The sequence below is a fragment of the Actinia tenebrosa genome, unplaced genomic scaffold, assembly GCF_029948245.1.
Source record: "Actinia tenebrosa isolate PJP-AT-01 unplaced genomic scaffold, QUT_ActTen_1.0 PGA_scaffold0__85_contigs__length_37466705, whole genome shotgun sequence".
Taxonomy (NCBI): Eukaryota; Metazoa; Cnidaria; class Anthozoa; order Actiniaria; family Actiniidae; genus Actinia; species Actinia tenebrosa.
The window spans coordinates 240,028-266,365 of record NW_028292569.1 but is presented as its reverse complement, the minus strand read 5'-3'; the positions used below and the strand labels follow the sequence as shown (position 1 = coordinate 266,365).

Below are 26,338 nucleotides of genomic sequence, written 5' to 3'. Positions count from 1 at the left end.
TGTAGCCATAAGTTTAGAATAGCGATGGAAAATTAAATGAAAAATATGCTAGCTCTTTTGTTTATGGGAAGGCTTTAAAAAGTACGATTTTTTAAATTAGTCTATTGAAAAAAGGAGTACTGGATAGAACAAATTCGACGCACCCTCCCCCACTGGAGTGTTGAATTCCCACGTGAAACACTGCAAACATGGCGGCACAGTGAAAGTCTTTCAAAGTGTTTCTTATCTTTTATCAACATTTTCACGATAGAAAAGACTTCAAAAACTCTTTTGATTAGGCGGATAGTTTGTTAAGATAAAGATGAGTTTCATTCCAGCTGGTTTTGAGGATTCTGACGACGATGACTTTGATTTTGACGAAAGCGATTTTTCCGAGTTCACCCGCAAGCAAACCCGCATTGAAACTGAAAAACCTCTTCAAAGAAACCAAAACCACACAGCTGGTCCTTCAGCAGTGCAGCCTTCAGTAGGGAGGGGAAGAGGTGTATTCCGTGAGTCTGGACAGCATACGAGGTCCAGAGGCGGTTTTGGTATGCCACCATCTGCGTCAACTGCACGACAACACACAAGGTTAGTAGGATTTTACTCTCCTCTTCAAAGCCAGATTTTTTTACTATAACACGATGATTGTCTGTGTTTATGTGTCTCTTCCTATAGTCCAAGCTCTCACTTTCCAAAGACTAGTCATAAAAGCCCAATAAAACCAAGAGATTCGGGTCCAAATCCTATACTACTGGATGACATGAAAAATGCAGCTGTCAAAGGCAACAAGGTTGGAGTAGTGAAGCTTTTGGATCAAGGTAATGTCGCCTTCCTGTTGTACGCTGTGCCTTTTTATGGGAATAGATTTGAGGTGTGGTTTTTATTTTGTTTTTAGGTATTGGTGTGGATACCATTCTGCGGTCAGGATGGACAGCATTGTTACATGCTGCAAATGCAGGCGCAGATGATGTTGTGGAGTTGTTGCTGAAGAAAGGTGCAAATGCCAACTTCCAGAAAGGTTAGATATTTTGTTTAGAGAAGATACTCGAAAATCTCTCATCCATCCATCCATCTATCCACTTATTAACTAATCTGACAATTAATGTTTTTATTCATCCATCCATCCATCCATCCATCCATCCATCCATTCATCCATCCACCCACCCATCCATCCATCCACCCACCCACCCACCCATCCACCCACCCATCCATCCATCCATCCATCCATCCATCCATCCATCCATCCATCCATCCATCCATCCATCCATCCATCCATCCATCCATCCCAACTCTTCTATCCATTCATAAATTTTTCCATTCATTCATGTCTATTTATCTACCTATCTACTCAGCTATCCATATTACGCTCATCCATTTACAAGTCATCCCTCCATCTATTATTTAAACTATCATCTGAATTCCATCCAACATTTCCTATGATATAGATATGTATACAGTATTAATGGCGGCATGTGATGCAGACTCAGTTGCTGATGAAGATAAAGTTTTGCATTGTGTTGAGATGTTACTTGAGCATGGAGCCAAGATTGGTTTTTATGACAGGTAACTTGAATGCCCAGTAAAATATCCTAAAACTGTTTTCCTTCAAGCAATACAGCTTCTAGATATAACAGGGTGTGGATGGGTATTTGCGGGATGTAGGAAATGGATAAAACATAGTTCTGGATCCAGGAAACTAGAAGAAAATCTTACAAAATTCAGGATATTGGTATAGGCCATGACTCAGGAATAGCCAAATTCAATGTCCGGGATGCAGGATTTTGATCTTGATTTTCAGGGGAAAACATAAAAACATTAATGAGTAAAACAAAAAGTCAAACGCCTTTGAATATGTTGAATTGGGTCATTGCTTGAGATTTTCGCAGGATGCAGGATTTCGACAAAAGATAACTTGTGATTCGGGAAGTGGACCCCCCACTTCCATGAGACCCAGATATAAGGGTATATTTGGGTTTCCATAACCCGAAAGGTTTCTACATGTAGCTGCCTTTCCATCAAAGCTTGTGGATATTGAAAATGAGTAGAAACATCAATAATAGGCCCTTTGCAGTTAACGGTCACGTGTCTGTACTGGTGAGCAAATGTTTTTATTTTATTTTAAATTGGTGATTCTTTTTAGCTACTTGTAAAGAACTGAATGAAATGATGTGTAACCAGTGTGTTACGAGATGCAGCTTTATTACGATCTCTCGAAACAGGTTGTAGAAATTTTGTTTGCTCACCAGTATATTTCACCCATGGGAATCAAGATGTTCATTCATTTGCTCTCAGTGAATTAATCAGCACTTGATTACTGAGCTGCAAAGGGCCTATATTATGATTCAGCATTGTACTTGTAATAGAAAATGTAATAGGATGTTTGCATGATGGCGTCATTTGACCTCTACTACCAGACTCCCTTGCACACTTTCTTTTGTTCTGTTAATTAGCTTCAATTGTCTCTCTAATTTTATGAGAAAATACAAGTTGAAATAAGAAAGAAAATTTGTGAAGCATTATAGTAGTGAGAGTCAAATGAAGTCATCATGCAAACGTCTTATTGGTAATTATTATAACTCAGTACAATACATGATGTACAGTGTGCCTAAAGCCTCATCACCAAACATGGTATATTGTTCAATGATCAGCATATTTATTTCACAACAGTTGTTCTCTTTTTCATTGGTAGACACAGGATGTCACCTCTGATGTACGCAGCTCGTCAAGGAAGAGTCGCTGTTTGTGAGAGACTTTTAGAGAAAGGGGCTCAAATAAACAAGACAGATGGCCGAGGATGGACAGTATGTAGCACTGTGTAGATGTGGGAAAATTATGAAGTAGTAGGGAGGGTCTGAGGAAGGTATAATGTGCAGTGAATATCCATACCTCACCCCTACGCAGAGAGGGATTGGAATTTCCTCAGGGTGGGACTACTCATTATCGCAATGCCATGTTATATATAAAGAATGTTAAGAAATGCTGATGCTCTAATTGCAGGCATTATCATGGGCAGCAAGTAGAGGGCATGGTAGACTGATACGAGTTTTACTAGACCACAAGGCTGATCCTAAGCTATATTCACTAGACGGCCAGGCACCAAGTGACATTGCGTATTCAAGTGGATACCCTATTGTAAGTATTATTATATTATACTGTCATATATAAAATAACTGTTATAAATGTAGCATTCTAATTGGTTGGGAGGTAGTGCGTTATGAGAGCACACACCATGCGTGCGCACTTTCAGTTGCATCAATCCTATCACGGTTAGACTATATAAAGGAATCTTGAATTCTGTTTGGTCTAGCTCAGATACATTAGATTAGACTGAATCTGAATGTAATGTATTTGAAATTTGATTAAATAAAAAATAAAAATAAAATAACGATTATTGTAATTTGTATTTTATAAAAGAAATAAAAAACTTGCTTGCTGCGTGCTGTGTGGAGTTATGGAGCACTTGGGGATTGGCAGAATACTTGAGAAGTGTCGAGAAGCACTCCCCTACGCATCTTTCTACCTCTCATGTTCTGCCAACCCCCCCCCCCCCCATGCTTTATAACTGCACACAGCACACATGCTTGTTTACTATTTCTTCATTATAGATTCAGTTGATTGATAAGAAATCTAAACAAACAAACTTCACTTTTACTGAACCTTAAACAACCCCTGAGCTAATCAAACAGGGATAACACAGATTTAATTGGAATTAGGTTATGTTTTTAGAAGGAGGATGACTGGAGAACCTAAAGTATTTAAAAACACTCAGATTAGTAAGGCAGGGAGAGACCTCTTAAAACAAACTCTCCTCATATTCATTGCCAAGTCCAGGAATCAAACCCCAGACAGCTAACAACTAGCCACCCTCATTTTCCTGGCACTCCTGGTAAAACCTTTGTGTTGGTCATCCTCCCTTCTAAAATTCCTTGATTCACCCCTGGGCCTGGTTGTATGAAGCCTGGATTGCGCTATCCGACAGATAAATCTTATCCAGTGGATAAATTTATTGTATAATGGCATCGACTTATCCACTGGATAAGGATTTATCTGCCAGATAGCACTATCCTGGCTTCATACAACTGGGCCCTGATGCGCTATACTATTCCTACACCACCACTGATTATTCACCCAAGAAGTGAACTGAATATCATTTTTTACGTGTTTTTAATCAATGTGTTTACGTACTGTGTGTTTGGGGTTTGTTTCTAGATTGCAGGTATACTAGAGGCTACAGCATCTGGTACTCTTGGAGCAAGAGCTGAATTGATGTTGTTGAGGTGTGGACCATGATAGTTTTCAAAATATATTTTGGGGGGAATATTGAAAAGGATATTTTTGAAATCATGTTGGAAAAAAACTTAGAAGAAACTGCAAAATTTAAATTTCATTTTGTTAAAATGAGCATGCAGGTCCAGCCTAAGCTAAAGGTTAGAGCATATTTTATATGCCTGTAGAAGATCATAACGGGTCAATGTCCAAGAATTTCTATTGGAATAGCAGGGATTCCTCAGTGGACTACTTAGACGATATGGCAGCCATCTTGCCAGGGGGCAAAACAAAATGAAGATGACGTAACAACATGACTGTACTGTGTGCTATCGATACTGTTTCACACATACATAATAAATGTTCCATGAATGCTATATAAAATAAAACATATTGTTCCTTATTATAATATCTTCCCTCCTGTTTTTTTATTAAGTGGAGAAGCTGATAAAGCAACAGATGCAAGGTAAAAGTTGATCCATTTTTAGCTGATCTTCCCAACACTTTCCTGGCACTTTCCCCTCACGCACTCACAACTGTATGCATCCATATGTTTAATCCCTCAACTTATCAACCACTTACCAACCACTTATTTATCACTTACCAACATGTTACCATACTGTCACATACTCATGACAACTATAGAAACTATAACTAGAGAACATCCATTTTTTAAACGAATTCCTTGATAAACCAACTCCTCTCAGATTACAGGACCTTCTTTTAGGGCCACAACCTCTCAGAGCTGGGCATTAATCATATATTCATGAGAATTTTTTTTTAGTTTTAAAAAAAATTATTTTCTCTTAGTGCATCCCTAGAGACTTATGGTGGATTAGAAGTACTTTTGTGTGGCATTGAGTTAGGACACCTGGTTCCAAAATTTAAGGTAAATTTAAGGTCCATTCTACTTAAGTCCACTATGATATCAAGGTAAGCTATAATGTTATGTCTGGATGTTTACTACCATCCATTCTACTGAAGTCTACTATGATATCAAGGTAAGCTATAATGTTATGTCTGGATGTTAACTACCATCCATTCTACTGAAGTCTACTATGATATCAAGGTAAGCTATAATGTTATGTCTGGATGTTAACTACCATCCATTCTACTGAAGTCCACTATGATATCAAGGTAAGCTATAGTGTTATGTCTGGATGTTTACTTCCATCCGTTCTACTGAAGTCTACTATGATATCAAGTTGACTCTTCAACCATGGTACCTTAAATCTTCAAATTTCTTTGAAATTCTTTAGGAACATAAAATCACTTTTGAAAGCTTTGCAAAAATGACAGAAAAAGATCTTGACCAAGTGAGTTGGATTGATGCTAATATGCTAATATGATCATGTATCATCATCATCATGTATCATTATCATCATGTATCACCATCATGTATGATCATGTATTATCATCATGTATCATCATCATACATCATGTATTATCATCATGGATCATCATGTATCATCATGTATCATCATCACCTATCATCATCTATCATCATCATGTATCATCATGGATCATTGTCATCATGTGTCATTGCCATCATCTATCATCATCATCTATCATCATCATCTATCATCATAAATTTTTTTTTCTATCATCATCATGTATCATCATCATGTATCATCATCACCTATCATCATCATGTACCATCATCATGTATCATCATCAATTATCATCATCATGTATCATCATGTGAAATAAATGTCATGTACACTTTATATTCCTTTAATGCCCATCAATTAAACTATCATAACCATCAACCCTTAATCTCAACCCAGTTAGAGATAACACAAGTAGGAGTTCGACAAAAGATTCTAGATGCCATACGAGACATCCATGTGAAAGAATGGGACACATCCTCTCTCCAACAACAGAAAAACCTGTTGAGGTAATAAACTACTACCAAAATCATATAATTAATAGTTCTTATAACATCGCCATGATATATGTGTGCTCTGATTGGTTAATTAGCATGCGCGACCATGCATCCAGAAATCAATGGTGCACGCTGACATGATTGAGTAGCATGCTCCGTGTAATGGAGATTAAAAAATAATTGAATTGAATTTTTTCTCGATTAACAAAGATCTTTTAATGGTTTTTCTCAATTAAAGTTTTTTTTAAAATGGTTGGTTGCTTAAGCACTCAAAAAGCTAGAGTTGCACTTGGCTATGCCTCATACGACTCTTACGCTTCCTTTGTGCTTAGCAACCTCCTGTGTGCACCCAAAGCTTGATGGAAGCATGCTAATCAATGACCAATCCTTTATTTTTGCTGGCATAATTGATGCCATTTTGATGCAAAGCTCTTTTGAATGAGAACAAAAATTTGACAATAAAACATTGGTACTAAATGCTTATGGAACCTGACTCCAATGCAAAGATTTTGTCAAAAAATTATCAGTACTATATGTTTCCTGCTCATGTGAAAGCTACCTTGGAAAACCATTTCAGTGTTACAGGATGTCATACTGTATAAATAATGTAAGTCCAGGATTGGATCCGGGAATTTTAAAAGGGGGTTGACAATTTAAAAGGTTTTACCAGGAGTTCGGGGAAAGGGGGATAACCGTTACTAATGATATACTTGAGAAAAATGAGCGGAAGGGGGGTGACTAGTCACCCCTTATACCACCCCTGGATCCACCCCTGGATCCACCCCTGGATCCACCCCTGAAGTGAATACCACATGTTTTCACCAATTACTTGTGATGCGAAAGCACTAGAACAACTAGACACTTAAATAAAAAAAAGTGATTTAATATCTTGCAGATCCATGATTATTTAGGTGCTGTCTTCCACTAACATTCCAGGCCTTCAATCTTCATGTGTATTTTTCTAAAATGCCTGTTTGTTCTTTGTTGCAGTGCTCCAGAGGTAACATCAGTCATAGCAAACATCAACAAACACTTGACAGTTATCCATAGTAGTATAGTGTATGCAACAAAACAACTGGATGAGGTTGTTAATCCTACAGAGTTTGTCCAGGTTTGTGAGGAGAGATTAGAGGTCACATAGTCTGTTGGTTATGTGTGGGGACACTATTTTGTGGTAACCTTCAGTCTAATCTTTTTATTCTAATTGTATAGGGGAAATTTCCTGGGGGGGGGGGGGGGTTTCTTGCCCATTTAGGATAGGGATGTGCCGCTGAGCCCACTGAACCCTGACCCTGTTCCAGAGTAAAATCGCTGAAATTCATACCCTGTTCCAGAGTAAGATCGCTGAAAATCATAACCTAGTATTCCGGTATTGTGAAAATGGGTACCCTGTTCCAGAGAGGAGAGAGCGTGATTTCATATACCCAGTCGCAGAGCAAGCACGATTTTATATACCCTGTTACAGAGTAGAATCGCTGAAAACCATACCATGTTTGGCGGCATGTATCCGTATAGCAAATATGAGGGAGTACCCCCCATTGTGTTTGGGATTAGTAATGACATCATTGCTTCATTTGTCTTATGATAGGATGTATCGGAAGTGGAAGGTCTGTCATTCTTTGCCAAAGAAGCACTCAAGACCTCAGAAGACCTTCATGAAGATATATTGGGCTTACAAAGAAAGTGTACAGAGGTTAGAATGAAACTTTAAAAAGCACACTGACCATCTAAGCCAATCTTGTGTGTGAGGTCACTGAGCATCAAACCTCTTGCACACTAACCATCTAAGCCAATCTTGTGTGTGAGGTCACTGAGCATCAAACCTCTTGCTTAGCAGGTAGCATGATGACTAACCAAGCCATATTTGTTGCTTAAAACAAGTGTGTGAGGTCACTGAGGATCAAACTATGGACCTCTTGTTTAGCAGGCAGCACACCAACTAACCAAGCCACACTTGCTCCTTAAAACAAGTGTGTGAGGTCACTGAGAATCAAACTATGGACCTCTTGCTTAGCAGGCAGAACACTAACTAACCAAACCCCACTTGCTCCTTAAAACAAGTGTGTGAGGTCACTGAGGATCAAACTATGGACCTCTTGCTTAGCAGGCCGTACACAAACCAACCAAACCCCACTTGCTCCATAAAACAAGTGTGTAAGGTCACTAAGAATCAAACTATGGACCTCTTGCTTAGCAGGCAGTACACTGACCAGAGCACAAGTATTTAATCTTAAAGCAATCTTTTTAAATGCAATCATTACTTTGCAGTTAATGTCGCAAACAGGACACCTCTCAGCAGACCTCATTTCTTCTGAACCACACCCACCAGCCTCAACATCAAAAGGAGGGTTAATCGTCATTGGAATTGCTGCAGTGACGTTAGGAATAATTTATGCCAAGAAGAGTGGTATGCTAACATGACCCCTCCCTTCCTTCTGGCTTTGATTGACAGGTGATGTAATGATATAATGATAGCAATTGATTATCGTTAAGAAGATACAGAAATGTGGCTGCTTCTGCTTTATATTGAAGGACGCCTGCAAAGGAGGCTGCTTCTACTATACCTTCCTTTACAGGCGCCTTTAGGACGGCCCCAGAAGGACGTCTGAAAAGGAGGCTACTTCTGCTCGTTAGCAGGAATCTGTTACGTTAAAAGTATAGAAAAATATAGCTCTTTAGCTTGGATATGATATTTCTCATTTGAGACCTTAATGTCATCCCCAGAGTATCATTTCTTTGTTTAACGGCTGCACATAAGAAGACACATGAATATGGATACAACTCAAACAAAGAATTTTATCCTCAAGAGAATGACACGTGGTCAGAAATGGGAAAACATTACGCCAAAGATAAAGAGGTCTATTTGCTTTGCATCCTTTGCTTCCTCTTTACCTTTTCAGCCCCTTCCACAAGTGAATACACAAATATTTCGACTATTATCTATTTAAAGGAACGAATATCTAGCAGTAACCGATATCGGTCAATCCTCGTTAAGTTTATTAATGTACATTTGATAAATAAATTCCTTTCTCTCGCACTGTTTTATTTACCGAGTGATGATAAATAGACCTTCAGCGATTCCAATATTTCCGATTCTGATATTGTTCGTTACGTGTTATTCGTCGTGTTTATTTGGGAATGAGGTCATCGATCGCGCGGCCTCGCTCCAGTCTCATCTCCATTTCCACCAGTAGGTTTACTCCATCAATGACTTTCTGAACCAGCTGGACCTGATGATGGAGAGATATCCGTTAATACTGAATACAGTTGATTCTCTTAGACCTCGTCCACACGTATCCGGAAATTTGTGTATCCGCAATTTTTTTTTTGCGGATACGGGTTGCGTCCACACGTGTCCGGAAATTTTCGAATACGCTCCGAATACGGATACGTGTGGACGGTTGTATCCGCAAATTTTCGAATACGCTGACGTAAACACAATTTTGCGCATGTTCAATAAGAAAAGCTATCCGTCAAAGGGATAAGCGTGCATCAGGGCGGATCAAGAAATTTCCGGATACGTGTGGACAGTGAAACGATTCGAATACGATTCGAATACGCTGCGTGTGGACGCGAACAATTTTTGCGGATACAAAAATTTCCGGATACGTGTGGACGGGGCCTTAGAGGGCGGACTGATACTCGATGCCATACTGGATGGATGGGACATTCCTTGTGCAGTCCGATTCTCTGGACTCAGCATCTCGTGTGAGTAGAGTTTGTTAGTTCTGTCCCTTGATTCGAGAGTTTTTCTCTGGATTCTCCGATTTTTCTCTCACCACAAAACATAACACGCTAAGTTCCAACTCGAGATGTGATTTGATACGTGCCGTGACTGTCACGCTCTTGCAACTTGTCTCTCAACATTTTTTGCAATGCTCCATGCAATTTGTGTCACAACGCCGCTGCGAGACAAGTTGCAGAGAAAATTGCTCCGTGTAATCGCGCCTTAAATCGAGGGGGTATAGAGGGCAATAGCAGTCGCTTACCTCTGAGTACCCCAGTCGATCGGAGTTAGAGATATCAAAGATTCCTCCTTCAGCCGCTGTGTCTACCCCACCTGAAGATACGACAAGATTCTTTTTACGTTAAAAGAATTTCAAAAGAAAACCAATATGCTAGATATTGATGTATTTAGTTCAGTTGGGTTACCTGTGCCTCGTTTTTGAAGCCGAAGGGTTTCGAGAATATTAGGAAAATCCTTGTGCTGAAACAAAAAAAGATTTTACGTTTTTGTTACTTTGTGATAGTGATAAATTGCAGTAAAACGTTGGTGCGCGCTACTTTATTTCGATATGAGATTTAATCTGTCCTTCATTCTGTTTCATTTACTTATTTAGAAAATTTGCCTTTTCCATAAGAGGAAACGTGAAGTCCGCTTCTCTTCTGTGCGATTAATTTGCGCGCGTTCGCTCGACGTGGCTTGGCGCAAAATCTTACAATTTGTCTTCGCGACGAAATAGTTTTGGTGGACGTCAATCAAAGTGTTTCCATGACAATGTCTAAAAACAAAAAAATTTTAATGGCTCGTGCCGATGCAATGTCATAGTGGAAACGCCTTGATTGACGATGACCAAAACCTGCGTATTTCGTTGAGATGGCGATTCTGCGCGTACAATTGATTAAGAAATACTGTAATAATATATGTGATCAAACAATGGGCCGATAAAATAACACAGTCAGCTGTAGCGCGCGCGCAAGTAATTCTGTCCCGAATTAGAAAAAAATGCGCTTTGTTATTAGCCAATCAGAAGTCAGGAATTGTGCCCTGTATGAGATAATACTTCGTACTTTGCCCAGTAGAGGTAGTTTGACGTGCACTCCTGCCCTGAGTCCTGTGCCGAGGTTACTAGGGCATGTCAGGATGTATCCAAGGTGATTGTTCCACATGTACTGTCGATTTTTCTTCTCCATCAACTTTTCTACCTTGAAAATCACAGACAAAGAATGTTAGTGGTTAACAGATGTGCTAGCAGTTTTCTACTAAGTGCATCTTGGACTCGGTAATTCCGAGGAATCTTAAAATTCAAACTTTTGTAGAAAAGAAAAAGAAAAGTAGAAGAGGGAGAAAAGACAAAATTCAGGATTGAAATAACGTTTTTGTATTACTTCCGCTCTGGCAAGATTTGGAAAACTCCGAATCGTCTCAGAATCACTGGTTGCTCCACTAATCACAGCGTTTGAAACTATATTCAAGGCTAAAATTATACTAAAAAGATATATTTACTTCATTGATCCCGTTACAGAAGCGTTCAAACACAGCTCTCATATTCCCGCCTTTTTGCATAGAGATCAAACGCGTGTGGTCTTCCTCGTTAATCCAGACAAGAAAGTTCTTGTTCTTGTTGTGCCAAATCCCGCGCGCGTCGGGCCAGTCCCGCGCCATTCCCGCGCACGTCAGCAGAGGAGAGACGGGTTTGTCGAAGAGGAAGTGATCTTTTATAAGCTGTTCTTGCTCTTCGTTAGACATGTTGGCCAAAGGGTAATAAGTACCAGAGAGGTCACCTAGTAGCGCAGCACGGAAGAAAATATTTCAGCCTGGTTCTAAAATTACGAAGGCTGGTTGTGGTCATCTCAAGCGAATGAGACAAAGACGTAGCTGCCATGTTGGTAGTCTCCTACACAGCCGCTATTAGTGTCTTTAAGGGAGTGAGCGTTGCGTGACGACACTAATAGCTACTTAGGGGAGTAAGCGTTGCGTGACGACACTAATAGCTACTTAGGGGAGTAAGCGTTGCGTGACGACACTAATAACTACTAAGGGGAGTGAGCGTTGCGTGACGACACTAGTGCGGCTGCGTAGGAGACTATCATGTTGGTTGGTGTAGCAAAAGAAATCAACTAAGAATGTTTCGTTGAACACAACCAACATGACAACCAACATGACTGCTATGGAACCACCAATGAATTACCCGTTCCGAGGTTAAGGAAAAACTGGATCGAGTTGGTATTGCAGTGTATTTTGGATCCGCCTAGGGGACGAAATAGACGCCATCTTGGCAATATGTTCACTAAAACAACCCCACAATGCACTGCAATGCCAACTCGACCCAGTTTTTCCCGCAACCTCGGAATAGCTTATAATTTAAGAACTTTCTCACCTTTGAGTTCAGAAAGCGCTTCTACGACGATCTTCTCCACTTCTCTTCTCTCCGCGCGTGTACAGTGTGGAGGAAGACTGAATCCCCTGATCGACCTTCCGGTCCTACAGCGAGATGACAACACATATCGCTCATCAAAATTACCACCGCGTATTTTACTGGCATCTAAGTCAGTCACGTGTTTGTCTGTTTTCTTGTATCCGTTGTGGCGTTCTTCGATCACAGGATCGAAAAGATCGGCGAAGACTTCGTACGTCTCTTCGTCACCAGCAACTAGACCTACTGTGCTGATGAACGGATGGCCCGGGTTATCCACACCTGGAGAAAGACACGCGAATAAGTTTTATCTCTTACAAATATTACGTGTTCCCTATAGATACAAATAGCAATCAAGGGTCGCGAAGTGGTTGTGCCTGCCCTCTCACCTCTGGAGTCTCAAGCTTGATTCCTAACTCAGCTTTACATGTTGGTAGAGTTTGTTAATTCAAGCGTTTTTTTATTCCGGTTCTTCAATTTTTCTACCTCTGTAAAACCCAACGCGCTAAATTCCAATTCTATCTGTGAGTTGGCCGTTCCCTGAGTTATATCAGCCCAAAGAATGTTTCAGAGTATCGATAAAATTGTAAGGTATTGATGATCATCATCAGGTATCATCATCATGTATTACCATCATGTATCATCATCATGTATCATCATCATCATCTATTACCATCATCATCAGGTATCATCATGTATTGATCATCATCATGTTTTATCGTCATGGTAACTGTCTTCTGCATCAAATCAGGGAGGCGGAAGTGAGAATGCCCCTCCTACCTCCATGAAAAAATTCCTTTTAAATAATTCGTTTGACCACAAAATCCATCCGTGGCCCATCCAAAACCCTTCCTAATATCTTTAGCGCTTCAAATCAACCCAAACCATGGACTGTATAGCGGCTGCCTGAGGCTCCTTCACATGCTTTCAGTTCAACCCCGTTGAGCTGCGCCACTGCTGTACTTACGGTAGTGATTAGCAATAAAATTTTTTAAATTTCAAAACCTTTTTCATTTTCATATAAGAAAAAACACCACTGACCTGTCTGTATAGCTTGATCCAAAGTGAAACCACTCGGAGTAGTCTTATTCTTCAATTTAGCGTACAACCGCGGGGAAAGATGGTTTGCCATACAGTTATTATGCTTCCTAACATCCGGATAATCATCCATAGGATGAAACTGTCGATGCGAGCCATAATTACGAAACCTTGAGCCGGCGGAAAACAGTTTAGCAGCGGCGTACGCACTCACCCCGAGACCGATTGCTGATACGATTAACACGCGTTTGTTACTCAGCACTTTGAGCATTTTTAAAAAAATAATCCTGGTTTACGAGTTCTGTGCGATAATTAATGAAAGTGGAGCCGGTAAAGAGAAACAAAGAGATAAGCCTTTGATGACGATCGATAATTGATTGATTGTTTGACTAATTGTAATCAGCGCGCGAGGATTATTTAGCATTTGGCTCTTTTGGCGTTCGAATCCATTTCGTTTATTGTTTTTAACGAAGTTAAAAAAGGGACATCACCGCAGTTTAATTTATTATAGAATGCGCGTGCATCATCAATCATTGATATCAATAATCATTTTCGTCATGTATCATCATCATATTTTATCATCATGTATCATCATCTCGTATCATCTTCATCATGTATTAGTAGTATAGGCCGCATGGCACGGGCCGAATTTCGAGGTGGATTTGCTAATTTTTGAGGTGGCTTCGAGTAGAGCAGGACGAGTACATTAATTATTCATCAAATATTACCATAAAATGTTTTCAACCAGTTTGTTTTCAACCAGTTTGTTTTCAACCAGTTTTCAACTTGGTTACAAAATATTGCCATAAAATGACGGGTAAGTGGTGGACTCGTGGTGGGCTACTGTTTGAGGTTGCCATGACGACCAATTGACGTCATAGGACTATTGTTGGACCGGTATGAACAAGACTTTGTTTCGGGAATTCGAATTATAGAGCGCGCGGATTTTAAGACCCAAAAAAATTGGTTTTGAGAAACGCAATGGCTACGTTATCATGCCTATCATGCTACCGTCAATGAATTCAAAGGACAGATCCTGATCCACATCTGAAAAAGGTTCCAACAAAATACGGAGGACCTCTTTCCATTCAAAAGTTTGAAGAATTGAAAAAAGTCATCACGGACTTGAGTGAGATGGTCAACGTCATGGCAGAAACGAGTCCTATATCCACCCAACCCGGAGATCAAGCAAGAATTCAGAACCAACATTAGCAAGTAATTGAACAACGAGGTACGAACCCTGAGTCAAAAGGTTTCGCTAAAATACAAGTTTTAGGATGCAAAGAAAATGAGCCTCCCAAGAAAGGACAGAAATCAAACAAGCTTTCTAATGACGTAGCCATTGCGTTTCTCAAAAGTAAAATTTTTAGGTCTTGTTTGCTTGTTTTGCTTTGTTGAGTTTTGGAGTGAAAAATTCAAAATCCGCGCGCTCTATAAATCGAATTCCCGAAACAAAGACTTGTTCATACCGGTCCAACAATAGTCCTAAGACGTCAATTGGTCGTCATGACAACCTCAAACAATAGCCCACCACGAGTCCACCACTTACCCGTGATTTTATGGTAATATTTTGTAACCAAGTTTAAAACTGGTTAAAAACAAACTGGTTGAAAATATACTGTTTGAAGGTTTATTCGAGTTTGTTACGTTACGTTTGTACTAGCCATATTTGGAATGATGATGTAAGTGATCACGCAACAGTATTCGTAATTTGAAGAATAAATCAGTTCTGCTCCAGATTTTGTGCTGTTTAGTTGTGTTTTTGTTTAGTTCAAGTTTCAGTTTTAGTTTCACTTATTTTCCTGCGACCTATCTTGGAAAAGACCTGCTATGAGTTTCATCATTCTTGCCATTCAACATACACTTGGTCACAATTTGATGAATAATTAATGTGCTCGTCCTGCTCTACTCGAAGCCACCTCAAAAATTAGCAAATCCACCTCGAAAATCCGTCCCGTGGTATTTTATCATCATCATATGTCATCATCATGTTTCACCACCATGTATCATCATCTTGTATCATCATCATCATGTATCATCACCATATATCATCATGTATCATCACCATGTATCATCATCATGTATCATCGTCATGTATCATCATCATGTGTCATCATCATCATCATCATCATGTATCATCATCATGTATCATCATCATGTATCATCATCATGTATCATCATCATCATGTATCATCATCATCATGTATCATCATCATGTATCATCATCATGTATCATCATCATGTACCATCATCATGTATCATCATCATGTATCATCGTCATGTATCATCATCATGTGTCATCATCATCATCATGTATCATCATCATGTATCATCATCATCATGTATCATCATCATGTATCATCATCATCATGTATCATTATCATGTATCATCATCATGTATCATCATGTATCATCATCATGTGTCATGACCATGTATCATCATGTATCATCATCATGTATCATCATCGTGTATCATCATCATTATCATCATCATGTGTCATCATCATGTATCATCATCATGTATCATCATCATGTATCATCATCATCATCATGTATCATCATGTACCATCATCATGTATCATGATCATGTATCATCATCATGTATCATCATCGTGTATCATCATCATTATCATCATCATGTGTCATCATCATGTATCATCATTATGTATCATCATCATGTATCATCATCATGTATCATCATCATGTATCATCATGTATCATCATCAGTATCATCATCATGTATCATCATCATGTATCATCATCATGTATCATCATCATGTATCATCATCATGTATCATCATCATGTATCATCATCATGTATCATCATCATGTATCATCATCATGTATCATCATGTATCATCATGTATCATCATCATGTATCATCATGTATCATCATCATGTATATCATCATGTATCATCATCATGTATTGTATCATCATCATGTATCATCATGTATCATCATCATGTATCATCATCATGTGTCATCATCATGTATCATCATCATGTATCATCACCATGTATCATCATCATGTATCATCATCGTGTATCATCATCGTGTATCATCATCATTATCATCATCATGTGTCATCATCATGTATCATCATCATGTATCATCATCATGTATCATCATCATGTATCATCATCATGTATCATCATGTATCATCATCATGTATCATCATCATGTATCATCATCATGTGTCATCATCATGTATCATCATCATGTATCATCATCATGTATCATCATCATGTATCATCATCATGTATCATCATCATGTATCATCATCATGTATCATCATCATGTATCATGATCGTGTATCATCATCGTGTATCATCATCATTATCATCATCATGTATCATCATCATGTATCATCATCATGTATCATCATCATGTATCATCATCATGTATCGTCATGTATCATCATCATGTATCATCAGCGTGTATCTTCATCATTATCATCATCATGTGTCATCATCATGTATCATCATCATGTATCATCATCATGTATCATCATCATGTATCATCATCATGTATCATCATGTATCATCATCATGTATCATCATCATGTATCATCATCATCGTGTATCATCATTATCATCATCATGTGTCATCATCATGTATCATCATCATGTATCATCATCATGTATCATCATCATGTATCATCATTATCATCATCATGTATCATCATCATGTATCATCATCATGTATCATCATCATGTATCATCATCATGTATCGTCATGTATCATCATCATGTATCATCAGCGTGTATCATCATCATTATCTTCATCATGTGTCATCATCATGTATCATCATCATGTATCATCATCATTATCATCATCATGTGTCATCATCATGTATCATCATCATGTATCATCATCATGTATCATCATCATGTATCATCATCATGTATCTTCATGTATCATCATCATGTATCATCAGCGTGTATCATCATCATTATCATCATCATGTGTCATCATCATGTATCATCATCATGTATCATCATCATGTATCATCATCATGTATCATCATGTATCATCATCATGTATCATCATCATGTATCATCATCATGTATCATCATCGTGTATCATCATTATCATCATCATGTGTCATCATCATGTATCATCATCATGTATCATCATCATGTATCATCATTATCATCATCATGTATCATCATCATGTATCATCATCATGTATCATCATCGTGTATCATCATCATGTATCATCATCATGTATCATCATCATCATGTATCATCATCATGCATTATCATCATGTATCATGTATCATCATCATGTATCATCATGTATCATCCTCATGTATCATGTACCATCATCGTCATGTATCATCATCATGCATCATCATCATGTAACATCATCATGTAACATCATCATGTATCATCATCATGTATCATCATGTATCCTCATCATGTATCATCATCATGTATCATCATCATGTATTATCATGTATCATCATCATGTATCATCATCATGTATCATCATCATGTATCATCATCATGTATCATCATCATGTATTATCATGTATCATCATCATGTATCATCATTTATCATCATGTATTATCATCATCATCATCATGTATCACCAACATGCATTGTCAACAACATTATCAATCAGGACCTTAATGTATAAATGTGTTTATTATAAATATTTCTTGGTACAAAACTACACGTGAAACGCTAACACTGTCGCTAATTACACTGCAACACTGAGCTAAAACAACTTGACCAATGAGGATCTCTGTATAATATGTACAGCTGGAAGCCAGGGGAGGGAAATGATGTATTTACAACGGAATAATTACAGTGGAGAGTGAGATAGTTTGACATCGACTATCAGTCGAAATTAAATGGTTTATGTTCATATTACCAAAACAGACAATGTTACTGAATTTAAAACCCTTAGTTCCGTGCTATAATCTATCTATCATTCAAATCTTATTAACCAATTATATGGCAACGACTTTTTTGAGACAACTATGAACCTTTCCAAAAAGGGACAGCTGGTTTGGAGACATTTCTGTTTGCATTCTTGTCATTTCCCATTCATTTTCTCATTTTTCCCATTTTTGTTTTTGATTTCCTCCCATCTACTAACGGACCCCAGGAGTACCACTATCTTTTCTTCGATCTTTTCTTTTCTTGTTTTTTCTTCTGTTCTTTTTACTGTTGGTGCGAGAACTGCCTTTCTTCACATTCGCAGGGATATCCTTGGCTCCCTTACAGATATGTTTATCGACCGTTCTTCTGCACTTCTGGCATTTGACATGGCAGCACCAGTGAAACTTGCAGGAGCATTTGTACTCCTCTTCGACTTGTATCGTATTGAAGCCCTTGCCACAGCACAGGACTTTACAACCACCTGTTCCTGTTGATGTTTTGTTGCACTCGCGACCTGACGTCCCTAGAGAGCCGGTCTTGGCGTCGATGTCGCAATAATCAGGAGATTCTTCAAGGTACACGAGCTCATCTCGTGATGGTCTGCTGTAAATAATGTCTGCACGGGTTAGTGCTTTGCCGCTTTGGTCGACAGTCACGCGCTGTGAGGTCATATACTTGTGTTTTAAGTATTCGCCGACGATACGGAATGGTGGGAGGGTTTTCCAGCAGGTTCGGACCGAGCAGGAGCCTGACACACCGTGGCACTTGCAGTCTAGAAGCATGTTGGTCTTGACGGCCTATGGAAGGCAAATAAAAAGGGATAAATGGATGATTAATCCAACGATTAGCCTGCGTCATATCCGGAATTTTCTTCGTAAATACCTTCGAAAGAAAAGGCCGGATGGAACGCAAGCTATTCAACGATGCAATGAATGAATGGTTAAACGAACAGTGCAATGAACATGAAGGGGATACTGGACAGTGAAGATGGAATAGGATAAATGAATTATTGATTTGAAGATGCAATGAATGAATGGTTAAACGAACAGTGCAATGAACATGAAGGGGATACTGGACAGTGAAGATGATGGAATAGTATGAATACATGGATGAATGGGATAAGATGGAAGCACTAAACTAATAAATTTGTGCCATGAATTTGAAGACTGGAAGGGAACAATCCTCGACAAATATTCCTAGAACAAACCGACTGCTTCAAGCTAACATGTCCATATCACTTCATCTTCACTGAAGAATCAACAATTGAGTGACAATCATACTCAAGAGATTGTTCACATGGTCGGAGACGAGACGGTACTCAAGAAGTCCATTACATATGGTAATAGACTAGTATAGTATGTAATACGATAGCCAGATACAGATTAGATTGATATGAGAATTGAGTTGTCAATCGGCATTCCATGAGGCTGGTCAGTCCAGAAAAAAAGTTATTCAAATTGGTCGCAATATTTCGATCCGGTGTCGTGTAAAATGACAGGTACATAGATTTATGGAATAGAGCAACTCTGTAAACTTAATTTCCATCTTGATTGTTTGGTGGTGTGATATGTTTCTCGATACGCGTCAATATCATGACAGCCAAGACTACGAATACAAGAAAAAAATGGACCAACTATTAGAGACAATCGTAACCACTCCCTAGAAAAACAATGGCAAAAAGGAATAATACCAACAAAAAAAAAACGGGTCAGAACGGATATTATTATCGGTATAAGTTTATTTAGCAATTTTTTTCAATATACTTCCACTCATATTAAGACACCTTCAACGATATAGCAAATTTAGGCAGGTTGAAGTGCTATGCATTTCAAGTATCTAAAGAAGAGTCCTTGAGCAAAGTGGTCATTTATTTTCCTTTTGAGCAAGTCAACGATACGCGTCATATTCGATATACTTCGACGGTCACCGTCTTTCATAACTACTTTAGACTTATCGCAAACTTTTCCCGGAAAACTTTCAGAGGTTATGAAATAGATTGTTTCACAAACTGAATGAACTCGCCCTGCCTCGATCATACACGAAACATGAAGTCGAGTTAGCACGCATTCGTAAATTTACATTAAACTATCAAGATCCCGCGACGAGTGTGTGGCAAAAGAGCGTGGCATTCTCAGTTGGCTGGGTTTGAAGAAGGAGACTGAATAGATGTATAAGAAATACTACCACTTTTTAACGCTCTGCTAAGCGATTTGTTTCAATACGGTTGATATTGAGTTTGTAACTGAAGATTTGATGACACTGACGTCAACTACTGATCACTTTGTATTAAGATATCATAATGACATTTTGAATATTCAATTGGGCAAGCTTTTTATTTTTGAACAAATTAATCCTGCACTAGTAGTAAAAGCAGTCACATCTAGTACTGCATGGCGCTAGATATTCATGATCACTGAGTTTTACAAGTAAAACCTAACAGAAGTGGTTTTGTAGTAACTATTTCACAAAGGAAAAACTTGTCGCAGTAATGAAAAAAAGTTAACCGTAGTCAGTCTTCGATAGCCTCTTTTGCATCTTTTCGATTCACTCCGTTGCAAAAATACGGAATAAGCTGTTTTTAGGCAACGGAGAATTTAAAACTTAAGATGACGACTCTAATTCCTTGTCAACCTGAACAATTTAAAATGAGTTGGACGATTTAAAAATATCCTAGAATTTTTCCTTGTTTTTGCGAACCGAAACTTTTCCTGGTCAACAACATGCTTTCCAAGTTATTTATTTCAGTTTCGGCCCTGGAGTAAATGGTTTTATACAAACATTATTGGATTTATCGCATATAAATATCAGCATCATATAGACGTGTCACTCTAACGCTATAAAACAATTTTCAATCAAAGCCATATTAGCTTGGAAAGTGTAGAGTACGTGTGAAAGTCAATTGATTGAGAAAACCTTACGAAGTTCCTTTCTTTGTGGCTTGTTTGGATTTGAACGTCGTAGTTATTTTGTGTAACGGATTATTGAATTTGTTTGAATAGTTTAATTTCCTTTGCTTTGTAGATCGTAACGTTTTGAAATGTTATGGCAATGGCGTAACTTCCTGTTCATGTAACGTTAAGGGGTGTGTGTGTGTGGTAGTGAAATGTTCGAGAGATGGTTGCCCCTAGTAGCCCTTTGAACACCCTTGTTAGAACTGTTTATCAAGCTATGATTCAAGCACATTCATGCCATATGAAAGGCCTTTTGGAGTCTCCATTGTCGTTAGGGATCAGAGAAAAGAAAAGACTTGAAGACTTGGAATTCCAATCGCTTCACTCCCTTCGAACACCAACCATCCATGACTTTGCAATTTCAATTTCGACAACTTTAAATTGATACTGGTAGACACTAGCTACGTTCTAGGTCTACGAGCTTTCTTTTCTTTTGATTTGGTAAACATAATGGCATTGATGTCCATAGTGGATCAGTATTTGCTTTGGAAAATGATTCATCCCAACCCACTTTTGTTTACTTGGCCGGCAACAATGAAGAGGGAGTTAAAGCCTCATTATATAGCTATTTCTAGTGCTGTTGTAAGAACAGTCGTGACGAGGGGATTAAAATTCAAACTCACCCTTCTTCCTACATAGTTGTTGTGTAAGTTCATCAAAGCTCTAGCGTCTCGTTCAACTTCTCTCGAATCCACAAAAGCTTTAGCAAAGTTCAAGCCATACATGATGTTGTCGCTACAGCCTCCCCACTCGAAACCTTTGCGGCTTCTTCCTCGGCGGTTGTCGCAGGAGCATTCCTTCAGTTCTCCGAGGCTGCAGGAGCGGGTAACTTCATGGACGACCCCAGCAGTCGAGATAGAATAGACGAAAGCTGTTTCTTTGCTCGCTATCAATAAATGAAAAAATAAACTTTAGAGAGGCACTTGGAGTCTCTAGATGAATTTTTTTCTTGTCTATTAATTCATTCCACTTATTCAGTTTGTTCTGATGAAAAACATCTCTTTGCGCGAGCAAGAAAAGGTAATGAAAAAATGTGTAAGAAGCAAATAAAGTTGTAAGCAAGAGCAAGACATTTCAACTAAGAGAGTAAACTAATCCATTATAAAACAGAAAAGAAAATGTTTTGATTCGTAAAGAAATAATTAACCGCGTCGTTCGATTGTCATTGGAGTCAAAGGTGCCGAAAAAGGCAAATGAAGAAGCTAATTTTTGCATCCACATTTGACAAACACTTGGTCGAGCCCCGCATGAGTAGTATTTGCCGTGATTACAAATGTAAGCGTCTCGTAAAAGTAATTGAGAACAAATATCATGTTTTCTGGAGCAATCTTTACAATTAATTAACGATTCCCGCAGAAGACAGAAAGAAATCAGAACGATTTAGTCAAGTGACAAAAAATAACAAACAAACCCACGTGCGGCTGGGTGAAAGTCTTCTTACCTCGTCTCATAACCTTGCCGAAAAGGGAAGCATCGCGTTCGGCAGTCGAGCAATTCCATCGTTGATAAAGAAACTGATATTGGCATTCATGGATGCCGAGTTTTGCGCCTTTGCCGACGCTGATCATTACATCGGGGTTCTCGCGGCAGATTTGGCGCTGGATGGTCACTAGTCCTGCAATACTGTTGCACATTACCTTGGCTCCAAGCGCGTACACTTGCGACATGAACCTGATAAAAACCGGGTAAAATAGAAATATTTAACCGTTGGAAAAAAATCGTAATTCAAGAAACCTAGTGTTGGTATCAATGCACTTTGCAAACCAATATTTGATGCCCGAGAAGTGCCATAGACATTGATAGGAGTCAGATTTGATGATGTTGTTGGGGCTTCTTAAGAGAAACAAAGTCTCAACCCTACAAATTTACCATTACAAAACTCACCACCAATGTGAACAACTTTGATGTGGAAGAGAAAGAAAGATCACCGCGGTTAATAAAAAACCGAGTCGTCTCATGTTATGGCTTAGCGTGGATGACTAACAAGTCAACAAGTGTGCTGTATCGTTGATGTAAAGAAAGTGAGCTGTTAAGATACGGCACGTCCATGATTGGTTGGTGCACATGGGCAATAGAGCGGCTCCGAACTCAAGTCTTTTGGTCGTGTCTGATTGGCTACCAACTCAAAAGACTACCAGAATAAAAAGAATATTCTCGTTGGTTATGAAGTACACTCCTTTTGGCGTGTGAATAATTGTTTATAACTCAATGGATCAATGCATTATATTTCAATCTCAAAGTGCGCACGATTGAGTCTTCCATAAATGAACTCCCAGAAATTTTTTCACTCAAGATGACTGCAAGTTCTCATATGGCCTCTAAGAAACCACGCGAGTTTAAGCAAATCTTGAAAACGATTCTAAACTGGTTAGGCGTAAGATCTTATGTGTACAAAGCAGTGATCCAATAAACAAACAGTGTTCCCTTTTGAATTGATTTGTTTGTGATAACTATTAAATTATCTGCTCCTTTCGTAGCCAATACAGTATCAAATAGAAATGTAAAAATTTCAAACCACTTGATCAAAAAGAGTCTCCAGAAATGCACATTTATCTTTAAGGTAATCTTTGTCTATAGAGGAGAAGTTTGAAGTTAGATTTTCTTTTTTTAATGAATCTATTAACCGTTAATAAAAGGAAAGCCGCAGTAAATAGACCGCTACTCTCAGACCATTTGGAACAAAAGAGACGGCAATCTTTGATCAATTATCCTTGTTGTCGGGATTGATTCAAGCTACGGAAGAACACCCAATTTCCAAAACTCTTAGGATCAACCCTTTTTAGCCCTTTTCTTTCCAAACAAGCGGCAAACTCCTCGAAAAACAAACATTGACAAAAACAATAGGAAGCGAGCTGTGGACTGACATCTCTCTTGTTACGCTTTGTTTGAGTTAAAATTATCGTTGAAACTACGCGAATAAACTCTCTTCAACGTCGGGCTATTTATTTTATCTTTTGTTCGTGAATTATTTCCTCAAATAGGCGGATTAAATACCAAGCTAGACGGTTAATTATGTTAAACCAAAAGTCTCTTCAAAGTTCTCGTCGCTCTACCGAAATCACTCGTGTGCTCACGAAACATGGTTTCGGCTTTTTTTAAACTTTGAAACCTTGAAAAACGAAGATACACTTTTTGTGAGTTAGTTTTTATTTCATGAGAGTGTACAATGGCTTTTGTGGCTCATGTAATGAGAGGTTACGCTATTTTAAAGCCAACCGTACCAAAAATTTAAACTGAGTCGTGATTTCATTCAATGACAAAGCGACAAATAACAATTAGACCTTTTTCGATGGTAAAATCTTAAGTAAGCAAAATGGCCGTCTATATCATAAGAATCATTGATATCTAGAGGCAACTTCAAAATTTTTTGGGTGTCTTTCTAAAATGGTACTTGAGTGAGGTTATTTTGGTCGATTTAATTCCGGCAAATCTGCAATAACAAACGTTTTCGACGATACAATCTAAAAGGTTGCCAATTTTTCCCCCAAGGTTCGGCTCGTTTCCTAATATTATACTAAAGTTATAAAGGAAGAAAAAAGCATTAAACATGGTTTTTTGTTAATAAACTCTTTATAAGCCTGAAGAAAAAACAAATAATGTTAATGATGTTTATTCTCATTTCCTGTCGGATTAGCGGATCAAGTTTTAAAAATGGGAGTACAACGTAAACAAATCAAAGATGGTGGCCACCAGGAAACTTGTTCGAGTCAAGTCAATTCGATTTAAAGCAACAGCGATTTCTTTGCCATAGGAAAATATTATTACACAGTATAGAATTGATTTACTTGCGAATTAGTTAAAATGCCGGTTCTCTGTGATAAAATATTTTAGGTTCTATCGGACTACTACAAGGCAGATTAAGATTCCCGTTTTTCCTTTCCGCAAACGGCAAACGTGACCACGTTTTCATCGTTTCCCTACATTTCACTTTACCTTTTGCAAACCTTCTCGACAAAGACAAATATTCTTTTGTTTACCTACTACTTGGAGATTTTTGCGATTCCTTTTCACTAATTTTAAAAAAGAAAACTTTAATGGTCAACTGACGGTTCACGTTTGCCGTAAACGAGAATCTTAAGCTCTCTAGACTACTATTTCGGTTCTGTCTTTCCCGCGAGAATCAGTTTTGAACATTCTACTAACAAATAGCCATGCAACTCAAGAAAAAATTTCTTCAACTATTCCGCAAAAAAATCGTTTTCTTTCCGTTTTCTTTATGTTTTAGACATCTTTTTCCTCTTCCTCTTCAACTTTAAAAAGCACCTTAAAAAGATCGAGTCTTTGACTAATTCTTGGTAGAAAAAGCAACATCGATTTTTAATTGTGAGATGTTAGACTCAAAAGGTCGTCTCAATGATGCTTCTATTTTAACTTCATCGATAAAGTATCCATTACAAACATACTTAACTTTTCTATTATTCACTATGTTACCAACAAGGGTGTCTATTCATTTCATATACGGTGTCCATTAGAAGGCCCTTTGCAGTAAACAGAATGAGGGTGGATCCAGGATTTTGGGTAAGGGGGTTCGGGGGGAAAATTGGTCAACAAAAAAAAAAAGATAGAAAATGCTACAGATTGGCTTGGCTACTTTCTTTCACGGACAATATCTTGGTTTTGTTATTGTCTCTATCAAGATTTAATCAAGATGGTCTAAAAAGGAGGTTCGTATCTCTCATTTAAGCCTGGGAGGGGGGTACTCCCATATATGGACTATACGGGAATGATCCGCTGAACAGGGTATGGTTTTTCGAGCTTCTTGTCATAAACAGAATATGCAATTTCGCTTAAGTTCCATTTTTTCCCCTGATTTTCCTGTCATATTCAGGCTTTCTCCTTTCGTATTGACCGAAACTGGTTACTATGGTCTTAGTCAAGAAGCGATACGCGACTGATGACATGATAATTGAAACATGAACTCAATGCAATTAATTATATCTTTTGTCATAAACAGGGTCTACAAATTTATGTTTTTTTGTTGTTGTCATTATCAGGGTACCCCTTTCACAATCCCAGCGGAACACCCCTACCCAAATCCTAGTGAAGTACCCCCCCCCCCCCCCCACCCTCGGGCATTTAAGTGGTTCGTTTGCGGCGGTAGGGGGGTTTCGGACGAACCCGCCGAACCACCCTTAGATTCGCCCCGTGAAGACCCCCGTGAATGAAAATGAGAAGATAGAATTAACG

The 26,338-nt window shown here is 38.5% G+C and overlaps 3 protein-coding genes across 3 annotated transcripts; 1 reads left to right on the top strand and 2 right to left on the bottom strand.

Annotated features, from left to right (window-relative positions):
• Nucleotides 1–178: 178 nt before the first annotated feature.
• On the top strand, nucleotides 179–9,178 carry LOC116304312 (ankyrin repeat, SAM and basic leucine zipper domain-containing protein 1). The gene is made up of 14 exons (XM_031714027.2): nucleotides 179–570; nucleotides 658–800; nucleotides 878–1,000; nucleotides 1,428–1,545; nucleotides 2,672–2,783; nucleotides 2,980–3,114; nucleotides 4,192–4,259; nucleotides 4,685–4,714; nucleotides 5,059–5,137; nucleotides 5,508–5,564; nucleotides 6,036–6,145; nucleotides 7,124–7,244; nucleotides 7,722–7,826; nucleotides 8,402–9,178. Exons 1-14 carry the CDS (start codon nucleotides 302–304, stop codon nucleotides 8,552–8,554), a joined length of 1,623 nt encoding a protein of 540 aa, XP_031569887.1. The 5' UTR covers nucleotides 179–301; the 3' UTR covers nucleotides 8,555–9,178.
• LOC116304313 (creatine kinase B-type) lies at nucleotides 8,344–13,752 on the bottom strand. The gene is made up of 7 exons (XM_031714028.2): nucleotides 13,312–13,752; nucleotides 12,235–12,552; nucleotides 11,361–11,638; nucleotides 10,925–11,059; nucleotides 10,286–10,340; nucleotides 10,123–10,193; nucleotides 8,344–9,363 (listed from the first exon to the last, which is right to left on the bottom strand). The coding sequence occupies exons 1-7, from the start codon at nucleotides 13,577–13,579 to the stop codon at nucleotides 9,262–9,264; spliced, it is 1,227 nt and encodes a 408-aa protein (XP_031569888.1). The 5' UTR covers nucleotides 13,580–13,752; the 3' UTR covers nucleotides 8,344–9,261.
• A 4,189-nt stretch (nucleotides 13,753–17,941) lies between these two features.
• On the bottom strand, nucleotides 17,942–23,220 carry LOC116304376 (protein Wnt-2b-A). Its single transcript, XM_031714105.1, has 4 exons — nucleotides 23,036–23,220; nucleotides 22,593–22,822; nucleotides 21,775–22,037; nucleotides 17,942–18,997 (listed from the first exon to the last, which is right to left on the bottom strand). The coding sequence occupies exons 1-4, from the start codon at nucleotides 23,107–23,109 to the stop codon at nucleotides 18,413–18,415; spliced, it is 1,152 nt and encodes a 383-aa protein (XP_031569965.1). The 5' UTR covers nucleotides 23,110–23,220; the 3' UTR covers nucleotides 17,942–18,412.
• Between the last annotated feature and the right edge of the window lie 3,118 nt (nucleotides 23,221–26,338).